This window comes from Lepus europaeus, chromosome 21, assembly GCF_033115175.1.
Source record: "Lepus europaeus isolate LE1 chromosome 21, mLepTim1.pri, whole genome shotgun sequence".
Classification (NCBI taxonomy): Eukaryota; Metazoa; Chordata; class Mammalia; order Lagomorpha; family Leporidae; genus Lepus; species Lepus europaeus.
In genome coordinates this window covers 28150427-28166909 of record NC_084847.1, presented here as the reverse complement: position 1 = coordinate 28166909, position 16483 = coordinate 28150427, and the positions used below count along the sequence as shown (strand labels likewise).

At 49.0% G+C, this 16483-nt stretch overlaps 1 protein-coding gene across 3 annotated transcripts in view; it reads left to right on the top strand.

The window, feature by feature from the left end:
- The first annotated feature begins 1053 nt into the window (after window positions 1-1053).
- The window catches only part of PSPH (phosphoserine phosphatase), a 29177-nt gene continuing 13747 nt past the window's right edge, over window positions 1054-16483 (top strand). Inside the window, exons 1-2 of one of the 3 annotated variants that reach the window (XM_062180995.1) lie at window positions 1054-1307; window positions 7534-7664. Coding sequence is in view for 2 of the 3 variants with exons in the window: in XM_062180994.1 (XP_062036978.1) it covers window positions 1760-1762; window positions 7534-7664 (134 nt within the window). In the remaining variant the exon portion in view is untranslated. Of the gene's footprint in view, window positions 1308-1679; window positions 1763-7533; window positions 7665-16483 lie in introns of those variants that run through there. The other 2 variants (XM_062180994.1, XM_062180993.1) reach the window with 2 other exon arrangements.

The window sequence follows — 16483 nt, the reverse complement described above, 5'->3', positions numbered from 1 at the left end:
AGACAGGATATCTTCCATTCGTTGGTTCACTCCCCCAAATGGCTGCTTGCCATGGCTGGACCAGGCTGAAGTCAGGAGCCTGGAACTCCATCCACACCCAAGTCTCTCACTCGGCAGAGCGGGTGGTAGAGGCCCAAGTCTCTGGGCCATCTTTTGCAGCTTTCCCAGGTGCATTCGCAGGAAGCTGGGTGGGAAGCAGAGCCGCCCAGACTCAAACCTAGGGGAAGCCTGAGTGATAGGCATTCATTCAACCACAACCCGCTAGGGCCACAGAGCGGCCCCTTTTCTCTCCGTTCTTCATCACAACCATCTCTGTCAGACCCGGGAAAATTGAACAGGTGTGCCCCAAATCCATAACCATTTTCCTACAAGTGAAATCTAGGAATATTAGACTTGAAAGGCACGTCCCATCACCGAGCATCAGACACGTTATTTGGCCAGAATCGTGTTTTTTGAAGGGTTCCAAAGTTAAGGCTAGGGTGGCTGTGCCCATGTGTCTGGCGCCAGAAGCTGCATCGAATGAGCTTGGAGCACGGGTGTCCGCATTGGAGGTTTCAGGCTGACTTTCAGGATGGACTTCATGCACCACCCCTGCCGTCGGTTCCCCAAGGCAAGTGTTTAGAAGCGACACCCCTAAAAGAAAAAACATTTTAAAAAGTGCAAAGCCTCGTGTTGTCGCTCAGCGTTCGCTGCACTGTAGTTGCGAGCATCAGCAGTCTGAAGTCCCCTGGGAACCCCATTTCTGCAAGCGCGCATTCCAGTAAAGGTCCCCCGAAGGGCTTCCTTCGTTGCAGAATCGGGGCAGAGGCCCCTGGCGTCTCTCACGCAGCCCTGGCCCAAGCGCCGGTGGCAGTCGGAGCCGCCCCTGCAGGCCAGGCGGCTCTTTCTGCCCCGCCTCGGCCCGGCGCAGGTGCGTGGAGGCGCGCCCGGCCGGGCGGGGACCCGACACCTCGCAGAGCGCCCTGCTGGGTCCGCGGGCGCGGAGCCCCCGGGGCGGGCGGGGGGCGGGCTCGGGGAGCCCCTCCCCGGGGGCGTGGCCGAGGCTTCCTCCCAACCCGGCTCCGCGGAGCGAAGATCTGGTGTCTCCAGTTTGGAAAGGCACATGCAGCACGGCTCGGGAGCCACCCACTTATCAGCAGATCTCGTGCGAGTGTTTGTCCCAGGCTCTGCGCGCCTGCACGGCCCACGGCGCTCGGAGCTCCGCGCCGGAACGGCCGAGCCAGCCCCGGGCCCCCTTGCAGCCGGAAGGTGACGGTCGCCGGAGCCCCGGAGGCGGTGGCCGGGCCCAGCCAGGAGCAGCAGCGCCCGTGAGTCCCCGGCTTGCGCCCCGTCTTTCCGCTAACCCAGCTTCCCGATGCACTGGCCCTAGCCTCTTCCTCCACCAGGGCCTCCCTAATGCTACGTTTAGGTTTCCCTAATCGTGGGTAGCTGAGTTGCCTCCTGGTCTTTCAGGGCTTTGTTTTCCTTAAGTTATTTCTGGGCGACTCCACTTGTTTCATCTCTCAGCGGCGTGTTACCAAACAGCATGAATGAATGATGCAATCCTGCACAGGAGAATCATCAGTACAAGAATAGGAAAATCCCCAGAACTTGCCACAGTGCGGGTGCCGGCCTTTGTCACTGGCTGTCCGATTGAGAAGCAGGAGTTTCAACAAGACCTTCCCGGGTGCACAGTTGGAAAGACACAGCTTCACCCCGGGAGTGGAGTAAATATTTCTCTCATTCATCAAAGCTCCCTACTGTATTTTCTTTGTACGTGATGGTATGTTATAGTTGCCCTTTTAAGGTTTTTTTTTTTTTTTTTTCTGACTGTGCTATTGGAATTAGGATTGGGGAAGAAACTAATAAAACCCAGGATTTCCATGTTGTAACAACAGGTAGCTTTTCAGTATGAGAATGACCCTAGCTCGTCCTGTCCATTTCCTGAGGGGCAGAGGAGCAGTCAGGACTTTTAATTTTCTCCGATAACTTGACACCTGCCTAACAGCATGTTTCAAGATAGTGCTTTATTGAAGTATAATGTAAGTGCATACCTGGATGAATGTGAAGTTGACACCTAGAATCAGGGCGACAGGACATTTCTGTCACCCCTCCCCCAGCCCTGCTGTCATTATGACATTTGCATTTTCTAGGGTTTCATACAGACAGACTCATACGTTATGTGCCCTTGTGTCTGACTTTTCTTGTCCGCTATACCTTTAATGCTTACCCGTGTTGCAGCACGCATCAGTAATTCCTGCCCTCTTATCACCGAGCAGCGTCAGGGTTGAAGGGATAGCCCACAATTTGTTTGTTCACTTATCTGTTAACAGACAGTTGGATTATTTCTAGTTCTGGGCGATCACAAGTAAAGCTTCTATTAATAGACTTTATTTTTCTTGGATCTTTATCTAAGAGGGAGCATTGCTGGGACTTTCGGTAAGTGTGTGTTTACTTTTACAAAAACTTCCCTGCAGTTTTTGAAGCCTGGTTATACTGTTTCACACCCTCACCAACAACGTGTGAGAGATCCCGATGGCTCCCTGTCCTCACCACTACTTGGTATTGTCACTCTTTTTAACTTTAGTCATCTTTCTTTGGAGTCTGTTTGCGTATCTTCTTTTTGGGAATGTGCACTGCAATCTTTTGCTCATTTTTAGATGGGTTGTTTGTTTTGCTGAGTTGTAGGCATTCTTTATGTCTTTAGCAGTCTTTTGTCATATATGGGTAGTATGAATATTTGCTCCCATTCTGTGACTTTTTCCCCCTTAATGATATTGAAGAGTGGAAATGTTTTTCTTTTTTGAAAAATATGTATTTTTATTTATTTGAAAGGCAGAGAGAGGGAGTCTCTCTCTCTCTCTCTCTCTCTCTCTGTGTGTGTGTGTGTGTGTATGAGAGAGAGAGAGAGAGAGAGAATCAATCTTCCTTTGCTGATTCACTCCCCAAATGCCTGCAACAGCTGGGGCTGAGCGAGGCCCAAGCCAGGAACTGAAAGTTCAGTCCAGGTTTTCCACAAGGGTGGCAGGGATCCAGCCACTTGAGTCATTACCTGTTACTTTCTGGGGTGCGCAGCAGCAGGAAGTGGGAATCAGAAGTGGAGCTGTGACTGAAACTCAGGCACTCGGTTACTGGATGTGGGTATCGTAACTGATGTCTTAACTGCTGGGCCCAACATTGGCCCCTTTTGTTGACTTTTTAAAACAAGTCATCCTTTTCTTACTGGTTTAAATGTTTCTTTCTTTAGTTTATTATTTGAAAGGCAGAGCAACACACCCACACACAGAGAGGCAGAAAGAGAGAGACAGAGACATCTTCCGTTCATTGTTTCACTCCCCAAATGCTGGCAACAGCTGGGGTCAGGCCAGGTTGAACCAAGAGCTGAGAACTCCATCCAGGCCTCCCACGGGGGCGGCAGGGACACAAGAGCTTGAGCCGTCACTGCTGCCCTCGCAGCGTGTGCATTAGAAGAAGGAGGATACAGTTGGAAGTGGAGCTAGAATTTGAATCTAGGCACTGATAAGGGTCCCAAGCAGAATGTGAACAACTGAGTCCGATGCCCACTCCAAAGAACAGAAGTTTTTAATTTCGATGAAGTTTATTGTCATTTTTCTTTTTATTATTCATATTTTCCCGTGTTTAAGAAACATTTGCCAACATCCAGGGTATTATATTAGTCACACGCTCTACAACAAATTATCCCGCAATTTAACAGCTTAAAACCACAAACATCTGTTTTATCCATTTCTGTGGATCAAAGATCTGGAAGCAGCCACACTCTGTGCTTCTGGCTTAGGGTCTGGCCAACCTGGACTCAGCTGAATGCTCGGTTGGGGGAGGAGCTGCTTCCCAGCGCACTCTAGTGGTTGCTGGCAGGATGCAGGCCTTACAGGACTGTCAGATCTAGGGCATCCGTCCCTCCTGGGCTGTTGCCTGGAGGCCTGTCTTGGTCCTTGCTACATGGCTTCTCCACGGGAAGCAGGGCAAAAGGGTAGGGGACAGGGAGCAAGATGGAAACCACACTTTTGTGTGTGTGTGTGTGTGTGTGAGCTTAACTTAATTTTTTTTTAAATTGAAATACTTTTAGATTTATAGGAGGTTGCAAAGAAATATACACAAGGGAGTTTCACGCCCTCTTCCTTCCCGCACACTCCTGCCCTTGATGTCAGCATCCCAAGAACTGGCATCGGCACCATCCACAGAGCGTGTTCAGATGTTACAGTTCTGCAGGCACTCGTTTGTGTCGTGGTCTGAATGCACAGGTGACAATCCCATCACTTCCGACTCACCCCGTTCACTGGGAGAGAGTCACCACGGGGGGAGGCAGGAACACCAGGAGGCAGATTCTCTGGGGGCCATTTTTGGGGCTGCCGTCTACCGTTGGGATATTTTTCACCTCTGTTTTATTAGTTTAATAAGTTTAGCTTTTATGTTTAGGTCTGTGAGTCATTTCAAGTTAGTTTTTGGAATGAACTGCAGGTCAGGGAAGAATATCAATTAGAAGATTTCTGTATTTTGAGGCTGCACTGTGGCATAGCAGGTTTAACTGCTGCTCGAAACAACAATATCCTTTATTGGAGTGCTGATTGGAGTCCCAGCTGCTTGCTTCTGATCTAGGTTCCTGCTAACACACCTGGAAAGTAGCGGATAACGGCCCAAGTACTTGGGCCTGTGCCACCCATGTGGGAGACCCAAATGGACTTCCTGGCTCTTGGATTCGGCCTGACTCAGACCTGGCTGTTGCAGCCATTTGGGGAGTGAACTGGCAGATGGAAAATCAATCTCTCTCTGCATTTCAAATAAATAATTTTTTAAAAGACAATATCCATATTTTATCATAAGTTCCAAGAAGAACTTCAATATAATCATAATTACATCCCTGTCATTTTCATGTTGGTGAAACAAAATAGAAGGGACTTCTTAAGTTTTCACCCAATTTAATACCTGCCCAATTTAAAAAAGTCATGCAGATGCTTTTTGGGATGCCCACATCCCATACTGGAGTGCTGAGTTCAAGTCCCGACTCCAGCTTCCTACTAATGTGCACTCTGGGAGGTGGCAGGTGATGGCTCAAGTACTTGAGTCCCTGCCACCCATATGGGAGATCTGAAATGAGCTCTGGGCTCTTCATTTTGGCCTGGCCTATGTCCAGCAGTTGTGGGAATTTGGGAAGTGAACCAACAGTGGGAAGATCTCTATTTTTGTATCTCTGTGTCAGTCTTCCTGCCTTTCAATTAAACAAAAATTTATGAAAATGTCAAGTAACAGTGTATGAATTCCAAATTAGAAGACAAATAGGGTAGATCTTTCATTAGAATAATTCTCTTTTATTTATTTTAACATTTTTCTTTATTTGAGAGGCAGAGAGAGAGAGAGGGTACAAGTGCTTCCATCTGCTGGTTCACTCCACAGATGCCCACAACAGCTCCCAGGTCTCCCAGATTGGTGGCAGGGATTTAATTACTTAAGTTATCACCCGGGGCTGGCACTGTGGCATAGTGGGTAAAGCTGCCACCTGCAGTGCCAGCATTCCATATGGGCGCCGGTTCAGGTCCCGGCTGCTCCACTTCCTATCCAGCTCTCTGCTATGGCCTGGGAAAGCAGTAGAAGATGGCCCAAGTCCTTAGACCCCTGTACCCACTTAGGAGAGCCGGAAGAAGCTCCTGGCTTCGGATTGGCTTAGCTCCGGCCATTGCAGCCAACTGGGAGTGAACCAGCGATGGAAGACCTCTTTCTCTCTCTCTCTCCTCTGTGTGTGTGTGTGTGTGTGTGTTGCCTTCTCTCTCTGTGTAACTCTGACTTTAAAGCAAAATAAATAAATCTTTAAAAAAATAAGTTCGCACCTGCTGCCTCCCATGGTCCACATTAGCAAGAAGCTGGAGTCCAGGTATCAAACCCAGGCATTCAGATATGGGACTCAGATGTCATAACCCCGAGGCCAAACGCCCATGCCACATTTCTCTTTTAGATGTAAACAGTATCAAAGGAGAAAGGGTAAAGTACATTAAAGAGGCAAATTGGAAATACTCTTTGGTTGTCCTGCCATCCTGGGAGTGAGTCCTTTCTGAGGAGTGAGCAGTACCTTTGGAGAGGCTCCCCTGGCCTGCAGCTCTCCTGGGCCTGTAGGGATGCAGCGCACCTGCAGGAGGAAGCCAGCTTTGCTCAGCAGAGTGCAAGACTTGCATCCCCAGGACAGGGGCTGAGTCCTCCTCGTGCTCTTCTCCTCCACTCGTGGCTCGGGTGCAAGGAGAGGGAAGCTGAACCCTTTGCTCCCAGTTCAATAGGGACCATTTTTGAGTCTTCCGTCATTCTTGCCTCCTGTTCTTTTTTAAAAAGATTTGTTTGTTTATTTATTTGAAAGTCAGAGTTACACAGAGAAAGAAGGAGAGGCAGAGAGAGAGAGAGAGAGAGAGAGAGAGAGAGAGGTCTTCCAGCCGCTGGTTCACTCCCCAATTGGCTGCAATGGCTTGAGCTGTGCCAATCCGGAGCCAGGAGCCAGGAGTTTCTTTCCAGTTTCCCACGCAGGTGCAGGGGCCCAAGGACTTGGGCCATCTTCCACTGCTTTCCCAGGCCATAGCAGAGATCTGGATGGGAAGTGGAGCAGCCAGGACTCGAACCAGTGCCCATATGGGATGCTGGCACGGCAGGTGGCAGTTTAACCTGCTGTGCCACAGCGCCGGCCCTGCCTCCTGTTCTTAACCAGTTATTTTTATTCTCTCCTGCTTCTTTCTGGGATCTCACACCTTTATCCACTTCTCTTATATCTGCACTTTTGGATACGAGGATGATAATTCAAGGTTGTTGGCTTTGGTCCCTTGTTACTGGGTGGCAGAACTCCGCCGTGCTCTTCTTGGAGTGCAGGTGGTTTTGTCTCCTTATTGAGGACAGCAGGGACTGTCTGATCCGAGCACCTATGGCTGCCAAGTGCTACTGTGTTTGCAGTATGTGCTCCCTGCAGGCCCTCTTGCTGCGGCCCTTGCCGTTGTCCCCGCTAATCAGGTGTAGGTGATTTCCTGTCGGGCTTGGAGCAGTGCAGAACTGAAGCTGCAGCAGAGTTGTCTCCAGCAGTGCTTGGAGGAGGCGGCAGGGAAGCCTTTCCCAGAGGAAGCGGGTGGATGAAACTTTGCTGCTGAGCCTTTGGGTACCAGACGTGGTAGCGGGGCAGGTCCCCCCGCCTTTTAAATTTATTTTATTTGAAAGACAGCTTTACAGAAAGAGGTAGAGACAGAGAGAGAGGTCGTCCATCCCCTGGTTCACTCCCCAATTGGCCACAACGGCTGGAACTGCACCATCCGAAGCCAGGAGCCAGGAGCTTCTTCCAGGTCTCCCACATGGGTACAGGGCCCCAAGGACTTGGGCCATCTTTTACTGCTTTCCCAGGCCATAGCAGAGAGCTGGATTGGAAGAGGAGCAGCCAGGACTTGAACCAGCACCCATATGGGATGCCGGTGTTTCAGGCCACGGCTTTAACCCACTGCATCACAGCGCCGCCCCCACCCCTTTTTTATGATGTGTCTGGATCTTGACTCTCGTCTCCTCATTCTCTCTTTCTAGGCTCTGTCTTGCTCTTGCAGAACCCATAGGTCTTTCCTGAAGTTGTGGTCTGAACGTTACACTGCATTTGTATCCAGGAAAGGAAGAAGAGAGAAGAGCCTTGTCTCTCGGGAATATAGCACTGGAGACACGTGAGTCTGATTTGGTTTTTGTTATCATTTTTTTTTATACATTTTTAAAAAGATTTCTTTGTTATTTGAAAGACATTATCTTTTTTTAAGATTTCCTTTATTTATTTGAAAATCAGAGTTGCACAAAAGAGAAAGAGAGGCAGAGAGAGAGAGAGAGAGAGAGAGAGAGGTCTTCCATCCACTGGTTCACTCCCCAGTTGGCTGCAATGGCCGGAGCTGAGCAATCCAAAGCCAAAAGTCAGGAGCTTTTTCTGGGTCTCCCACGTGGGTGCAGGGGCCCAAGCACTTGGGCCATCTTCTACTGCTTTCCCAGGCCATAGCAAAGAGAGCTGGATCTGAAGTAGAGCAGTCGGGACTCGAACTGGCGCCCATATGGGATGCCGGCACCACAGGCAGTGGCTTTACCTGCTAGGCCACAGCGCTGGCCCTGAAAGACATCATTATTTACAGAGAGGGACAGACAGAGAAAGAGCTCTTCCATCCTCTGGTTCATTCCCCAAATGACTGGCACTGGGCCAGACTGAAGCTAGGAGCCAGGAACTCCATCCGAGTTTCCCACCTGGATGCAGGGGCCCAAGCGCTTAGGCCACCTTCTTTGCTCTCCCAGGAGCATTAGCAGGGAGCTGGACAGGAAGTGGAGCAGCTGGGACACAAACCATCGCCCATATGGGAAGCCGGCATCACAGGTATTAACCCACTGCACCACAACACCTTTTGCTGGTGGTTACAGGGCTGTCTATCAGCAGTTTACGCTTTGCCAGAATAAAAAAAAAAATGCTGTAAGCTATATGCACACATAAAATCTCGGATTACCAGGGGGAATAGCTGTTTTTTTTTTTTTTTAACTTTTATTTAATGGATATAAATTTCCAGTGTACACCTTATGGATTACAATGGCTTCCCCCTCCCATAACTTCCCTCCCACCCGCAACCCTCCCCTCTCCTGCTCCCTCTCCCCTTCCATTTGCATCAAGATTCATTTTCAATTCTCTTTATATACAGAAGATCAATTTAGTATAAAGATTTCAACAGTTTGCACCCACATAGAAACACAAAGTGAAACATACTGTTTGAGTACTAGTTATAGCATTAAATCAAAATGTACAGCACATTAAGGACAGAGATCCCACATGAGGAGCAAGTGCACAGTGGCTCCTGTTGTTGACCCAACAAATTGACACTCTAGTTTATGGCGCCAGTAACCACCCTAGGCTGTCGTCATGAGTTGCCAAGGCTATGGAAGCCTTCCAAGTTTGCCGACTCTGATCATATTTAGACAAGGTCATAAAAGACAGAGTGAGGATAGTAACCAATGATCCTAAGAGTGGTATTTACCAGGTTTGAACAATTATACAGCATTAAATGGGGAAGAGGACCATCAGTACACACAGGTTGGGAGTAGAGCCATTGGTGGTAGAGCAGAGGTTATGATTACAAAGGAATGAGGCCCAAGTACGCTAGACAGGGTCTAGAACAAAGGACAGAGTCATTATTAGAGGAGCTAAGAAAGGTGTTAAGCTACAATTAAGTTTTCTGATTGAGAGGCAAATAGAACCTGATAGAAGGGGCTTGATAATAATCTGTTGGGCTTTAGGCCTTGTAAGTTAAGAGGCCCAGACCTATCTAGGAATAGCTGTTTTTTTAAATCAGCAAATATACCCCGAGCACTTTGGCCAGGGTCCCTGAGCCCAGGTACAGGAGGGCTCTTGGATTCCTGTTCTTCAAAATCTACTGTGCATTGTTCAGGCTGCCTGAACAGACTTGCCCCTTCCGAGCTCCCAAGGCCCAGCCAGCTCTCTTCTCTCCGCCGCGCGTAACCCTCACAACCTCTGCACTGACCGTTATCTCCTCTTGCACAGGCGAAGGTAAGAGGTCATCCCCAGTAAAAAGCAAAGGAGGTCTGGAGATCTTCCGTACCTCCTGTGAGATGGGAGGTATTGATGGGAAAGTTAAGAGAGAGAGTTTGTTGAGGCAAGGAAGTTTTTTTCCCTCTTATCCGAAAACCAGGCCTCTTGAAGTTGGCCCTGAAGGAACACTTTGGCTTTTGTACTTTGGAGCTAGGGCTGAGAAGGGCTTGTCAGCAGTTGGACCAGCTGGGGGCCAGCCAGGGGCCAGCCAGTCAGGAGTGGACAGGACAGGGCCTGGAAGCTTCTGTGTTGGACATCCACGCTTCCACCAGGGTTCCTCCCTGCCTGTCCCCCTCCCTCCCCCGCACCAGCCAGATGTGAGGGATCCAGAGTCCATTTCCAGCAACGATTTTTCTTTGTGTGAAATTCTAATGTACACAAGGAGAAGCGACCAAACTCAGCAGATTTGGTTCCCTATAGTCGGGAGAGCTTTGAGTCACTCCCGGTGGAGATAACGTGGACGGCGGCAGTCGTGAGTGAGCCAAGTGCAGGGCGATTTCCAGTGCAGGTTGCGAGAAGCTGGAGGAGGTCGAGGCCAAGCTTGCTGTGCTGCTCAGTGAAGCAGAGAGGGAGCTGAAGCCCTGGTAACCCAAGGTAGAAGACACAGCTGCTGGCACGAGCCCTTCAGCGACAGAGTTAAAGCCACATAATCCAGGGAGGAAAGGATCGCCCTTCCAGGTCAACGCAGTGGAAGATTTGTCTCAAGCGTTGTATTTTCTCTGAATTTAGGACCACATTGCAACCCAGGAGCAACTGTCAATAATCCCAGGTTTTTCTTTCTTTTAAAAATTGGGGTCGGCATTGTGGCATAGTGAGTTAAGCCGGTGCCTGCAACGCTGCTGGCATCCCATATGGGCGCCAGTTCGACTCCCAGCTGCTCCACTTCCGGTCCAGCTCCCTGTTAATGTACTTGGGAGAGCAGCAGAAGATGGGCCAAGTAGTTGGGCCTGTGCACCCACATGGAAGACCTGGAGGAAGCTCCTGGCTCCTGGCTTTGGCCTGGCTGAGCCCTGGCCATTGCAGCTATTTGGGGAATAAAGCAGTGGGTGGAAGATTTCTCTCTATCTCTGTGTCCCTTCCTTTCTGTTACTCTGCCTTTCAAATAAATAATTTAAAAATATTTATTTATTGTAAAGGCAGAGTGACAGAGAGAGAGGCAGAGAGACAGAGAAAGATCTTCCATCCATTGATTCACTCCCTAAATGGCTACAACTGCTGTGGTTGGGCCAGGCCAAAGTCAGAAACCCAGAACTCCATCTGGGTTTCCCACATGGGTGGCAAGGGCCCAAATATGTAGGCCATTGTCTGCTGCCTTCCCAGGTGCAGTTGCAAGGAGCCGGATCGGAAGCAGAGTTGCTAGGATATGAACCAGCACTTCCATGGAGGATGCCTGTGTTGCAAGTGGTAGCTTAATCTGCTACACCGCAATGCTGGCCCCTCCTTTTAGCACTTCTTACATCATTTTTCTGTACCTGGCTTCCTCCCCCCTCACCTGTGGCTGGTTCTCCGTGCACAGTGCAATTGCACTGTGTTAAGCACTGCTCCTCTGCTGCTGGGCTGCCTATCTCCTAGACTCTCACCGTGAGTCCCCCTGGCCTTGTGATATGAACGAAGGGGATCCCTGCGTGACCAGAGCCAAATTCCCAGTTTCTGAGCCACACAAGAGAGTAGGCTGTGGAGCTCCCTGGAGTTCTATGGCTCAGTGGCAACTTGATGGTTAATGAAACCTGTCTATCTGCTGGTCTCCCATGGAAGGCACAGACTTTCTTCTCCCACTCTTACTGACTCGTCACCCATCGTGTGTAGCCAGCTAGCAGAACCTTGGCCTGAATTCCTGATGAAAATCTTTGACATTTCCTGGGTCCACTTTGGGTTCTTACCAATGCTTAACCTTGATCAGTTCTGCTTAATCTATGCGCCTCTTCTGTATTGCCTCTGTGTGTTTGAAATCCAAGTTGTACTTCTTTTTAAAGATTTATTTTATTTATTTGAAAGGCAGAGTTACAGAGAGAGAGAGAGGGAGGGAGGGAGGGAGGGATGAAGAGAGGGGGGGGGAGGGAGGGAGAGAGGGAAGAAGGGAGGGGGAGAGAGAGAGAGTTTTCTTTCATCCTCTGGTTCACTCCCCAAACAGTCATAATGGCTGGGGCTGGGCCAGGTTAAAGGCAGAAGCCCTGAGCTCAATCTGGGTCTCCCACATGGGCATAGGGACCCTAGCATTTGGACTGTCCTCCACCACTTTCCCAGGCACACTAGCAGGGAGCTGGATCGGAAGTAGAGCAGCCAGGAAGTAGAGCGGCACCTGTATGGGATGCTGGTGTTACAGGTGGTGGCTTTACCTGCTATGCCATGGCACTGGCCCAAGTTTTGTTTTTTGCCCACACTTAGTTAGCTCTGTGATCTCAGGTAAAGCTATAGAGGTATAACTTACTTATCTCTAGTAGTAATAAGCCTGTGAAATGGACATGTTAATTTTATTTCTGCAGAAATGCAAGGGGTCAGACTCAGATTATAAAATCTTTCAACTTTAGAAGATATAACACTGATTCTGTCTCATGGTAAAGTCGTTATTGCTTGCTAAGGATTTTTATTTATTTAAAGACATTTATTTGAAAGACAGAATAACAGAGAGAGAGAGAGAGAGAGAGAAAGAGAGAGAGAGAAGGAGCTGGTGCTGTGGCACAGTGGGTAAAGCTACCATCTGCAGTGCAGGCATCCCATATGGGGGCCAGTTAGAGTCCTGGCTGCTCCACTTCCGATCCAGCTCTGTGCTATGGCCTGGGAAAGCAGTGGAAGATGGCCCAAGTCCTTGGTCCTCTGCACCTGTGTGGGAGACCCAGAAGAAGCTCCTGGCTTCTGCCTTCAGATTGGTGCAACTCCAGCTGTTGCGACCAACTGGTGAGTGAACCAGCATATGGAAGACCTTTCTCTCTCTCTACCTCATTCTCTGCCTCTCCTCTCTCTCTGTGTAACTCTGATTTTCAAGTAAAATAAATAAATCTTTTTAAAAAAGAAATAAACAGAGAAATATATAGAAATCTTCCATCCACTAATTCACTCCTCAGATGACCCCAACAGTCAGGACTGGGCCAGGCTGAAGCCAGGAGCCTGGATTTCAGTCTGGGTTTCCCATGTGTGTGGTGGGAACCCAAGTAGGTGAGCCATCACCTGCAGCCTCCCAGGGTGCACGTTAGCAAGAAGCGTTGGGAAGTGGGGAGCCAGTTCTCAAACCAGGCACTCCTATATGGGATGCTGCTGACATTCCTCAGTGCCATTTGTAACCACTGCACTGCCATGGTTAAGGTTTGTAACTCTAGGCTACGAGCATATTAAGTTGGAAGAATATGTATAAATTTCCCCATGACATGAGAAATGTATGATTCTAGCCAGAAGGAACAGCAAATGCAAAGGTATAGAGGGATTAAAAAAAAAGTGACAGAATTTAAGGTAAAGTTTTTCATATTCTTTGAGCATAAGTTTGTGTGCATCTGTTTGTTGGCAGAGAGGAAATGGGGACCAGGTTTGGTAAAATAAATGGAAGCCAAATCGTGAATGAATTGGATAACAGAGACATTATGTGAATTTGTATACTATTGATACAGGATGGGTTAGCAAAGACATCATCACAAGGTCTGATAAGATAGTCTTCACAGGGACTGACGCTCTGGCATAGCGGGTAAAGCCGCTGCCTGCAGTGCCAGCATCCCATGTGGGTGCTGGTTCGAGTCCTGACTGCTCCACTTCCGATTCAACTCTCTGTTATAGCCTGGGAAAGCAGGAGAAGATGGCCCAAGTCCTTGGGCCCCTGCACCTGTGTGGGAAAATTGGAAGAAGCTCCTGGCTCCTGGCTTTGGCTCAGCCCAGCTCTGACCATTGTGGCCATTTGGAGAGTGAACCAGCAGATGGAGCACCTTTCTCTCTCTCTGTCCCTGTCCCTCTGTAACTCTGCCTTTCAAATAAATTAATTTAAAAAAGAGTGAAATCCTATCTTTAAAAAAAAATTAAGGCTGGCACCGCAGCTCACTAGGCTAATCATCTGCCTGCGGCACTGGCACCCCGGGTTCTAGTCCCGGTTGCTCCTCTTCCAGTCCAGCTCTCTGCTGTGGCCCGGGAAGGCAGTGGAGGATGGCCCAGGTGCTTGGACCCTGTACCTGCATGGGAGACCAGGAAGAAGCACCTGGCTCCTGGCTTCAGATTGGCGCAGTGCGTCGGCCGTAGCGGCCATTAGGGGGTGAACCAACGGAATGAAGACCTTTCTCTCTGTCTCTCTCTCTCTCACTGTCTAACTCTGCCTGTCAGAAAAAAAAAAAAAATTAAAACCTCTTCACCTGGCTTGATTCTAAGTAGTTGGTGATTACTCACTAGTCAGACCTGTCAGGCAGGTACAGTAATACACTTGTAATGCAAATAACTCTGTTAAAATAGTTTTTACCTTGCAGAAATAAAAAACAGAAATATTTCTTTGAATGAAATGATATGCTTTGCTTAGAGATAATGAGGGAAGGTGAGAGTGCACGGGGCAGTTGATGAAGCTAGGATGATTCTGATTATTAAAGCCTAATGATGAATGGGGGGAGCTGTGCAATCATTCTGTGTCTTTTGTATGTGTTTGAAATTTTCCATGATAAAAAGTGAAAAAAAAAGTTTAGTGTGGATGTGTAACTGTGCTGGTCATAATTTATTACTTTGTTTATTCTTCAGCCCTCAGAAATTAAGTGAGCATCCACCCTAAAGAGGCCCTAGAATCAGGATCCCAAAGTGGAGATGAGAGGCCTATAAATAAGTTCAAGAAGGGTGGAACTATTAGGTTTTTTGTTTGTTTGTTTGTTTGTTTTTGGGACAGGCAGAGTTAGACAGTGCAAGAGAGAGACAGAGAGAAAGGTCTTCCTTTTTCCGTTGGTTCACCCCTCAAGTGACCACTATGGCTGGTGTGTTGTGGCCGGCGCGCTGTGCTGATCTGAAGCCAGGAGCCAGGTGCTTCTTCCTGGTCTCCCATGTGGGTACAGGGCCCAAGCACTTGGGCCACCCTCCACTGCACTCCCGGGCCACAGCAGAGAGCTGGATTGGAAGGGAGCAACTGGGACAGAACCAGGCACCCCGACCGAGACTAGAACCTGGGGTGCTGGCGCCGCAGGCGGAGGATTAGCCTAGTGAGCTGTGGCGCTGGCCTAGGGGTTTCATATGGTAAAGTTCTGGGGGAGATTGTCCCTAGCTGAGGGTAATCAGGGAAGATGTTAAGGTGAAGAAGCGAAGTGCTGTGGTTAAAACACCACTTGAGGGGCTGACATTGTGGTGTGGCAGGTTAAGCTGCCACCTGCAATGCCAGCATCCCATATGGGCGCCGGTTCGAGTCCTTGCTGTTCCATTTCCTATCCAGCTCCCTGCTAACATGCCTGGAAAAGCAGCACAAGATGGCCCAAGTGCTTGGGCCCCTGCACCCACATAGGAGACCTGGATGGAGCTCCTGGCTCCTGGCTTCAGCCTGGCCCAGCCACAGCTGTTGCAGCCATTTAGGGAGTGAGCCAGAGCAGATGGAAGATCTCTCTCTGTCTCTCCCTCTCTCTCTACAACTCTGCCTTTCAAATAAATAAAATCTAAAAAAAAAAAAGTGCCACTTGGGACATCCACATCCTATAGATTTAAGTCTTGGCTCCACTTCTGATTTGAGCTTCCTGCTTATTGCACCCTGGGGAGCAGCAGGTGATGACTAAGTGGTTGGGTCCCTGCTTACCCATGAGTGAGACTGGATAGAATTTTTGGCTCTTGGCTTTGGCCTCTTTGAACCTTGGCTGTTGGGGAGTGAACCAACAGATGGGAGATCTCTGACTCTCTACCAAATAAATGAAATAAGTAAATAAGGTGAAGATGATATCGGAGCTTTATTTACTCATTTAATTTGACAAATATTTTTGAACCCTGCTGTATGCCCAGTACTGTTCTCAGCTCAGAGCTTAGCAGTAAACAAGTCAGATAAATATCCCTGTTATTAAGAAACTTGCATCCTTAGCGATGCTAGACAGACAAAATACATGCATCTTATTGTATGTTAGATAATAGATGTTCCTGAGAAAAGAAAGTGTGAGAGAGATTAGTCAGGTTGAGGGGAGGGGCAGCGTGCAGTGATGAACGTGATGGTTAGCATTGGCTCATCAGAGGAGGTGGTATTTGGGCAAACATTTAAACTTTTTATTTTATTTTACTTATTTGAAAAACAGAGAGAGAGAGAGAGAGAGAGAGAGAGAGAGAGAGAGGAAGAGAACTTTGATCCACTGGTTCACTCTCCAAATGCCTGCAACAGCCAGGGGCTGTGCCAAACCAAAGTCAGGAGCCAGGAACTCAATCCGGTTTTCCCACGTGGGTGGCAGGGACCCACATACTTGAGCCATCACTTGCTGCCTTCCGGGGTTTGCATTAGCAGAACTGGATCAGAAGCAGAATAGGGACTCAAACCAAACAGTTTGCTATGGAACGTGGGCGTCCCAGGTGGCGGCTCAAGCATTGTCCCAACACCAGCCCCTGGGCAAACGTTTGGAGATAAAGGAGTTGACCAAGAAGATATTGAGGTGAAGAGCATTCCCAGCCCAGGGCCCAGCTACAGCAGAGGCCCTGCGTGGGGAGCCTGCCTGGTCCATTTGTAGAGCCACAAGCAAGGCTAGGGCAGGGTGAGTGCAAGGGAAAGGAGTAGGCAGTGAGGTCAGAGCTGTAACACAGAAGGGGGCTGGGGGTCATGGCACAGTGTTGGGTTGAGGGGTGAATCAAGCAACCAGAATCTTGAGATGAGGAGCCAGTGAAGGGTTTTGAGCCAGAGATGTGACATGCTCCAACTGACCCCTTATAGGGTTTCCTTTGGCTATTGTGTTAAGAACAAATACTGGGGCCAGCACTGTGACTCACTTGGTTAATCCTCCGCCTGCG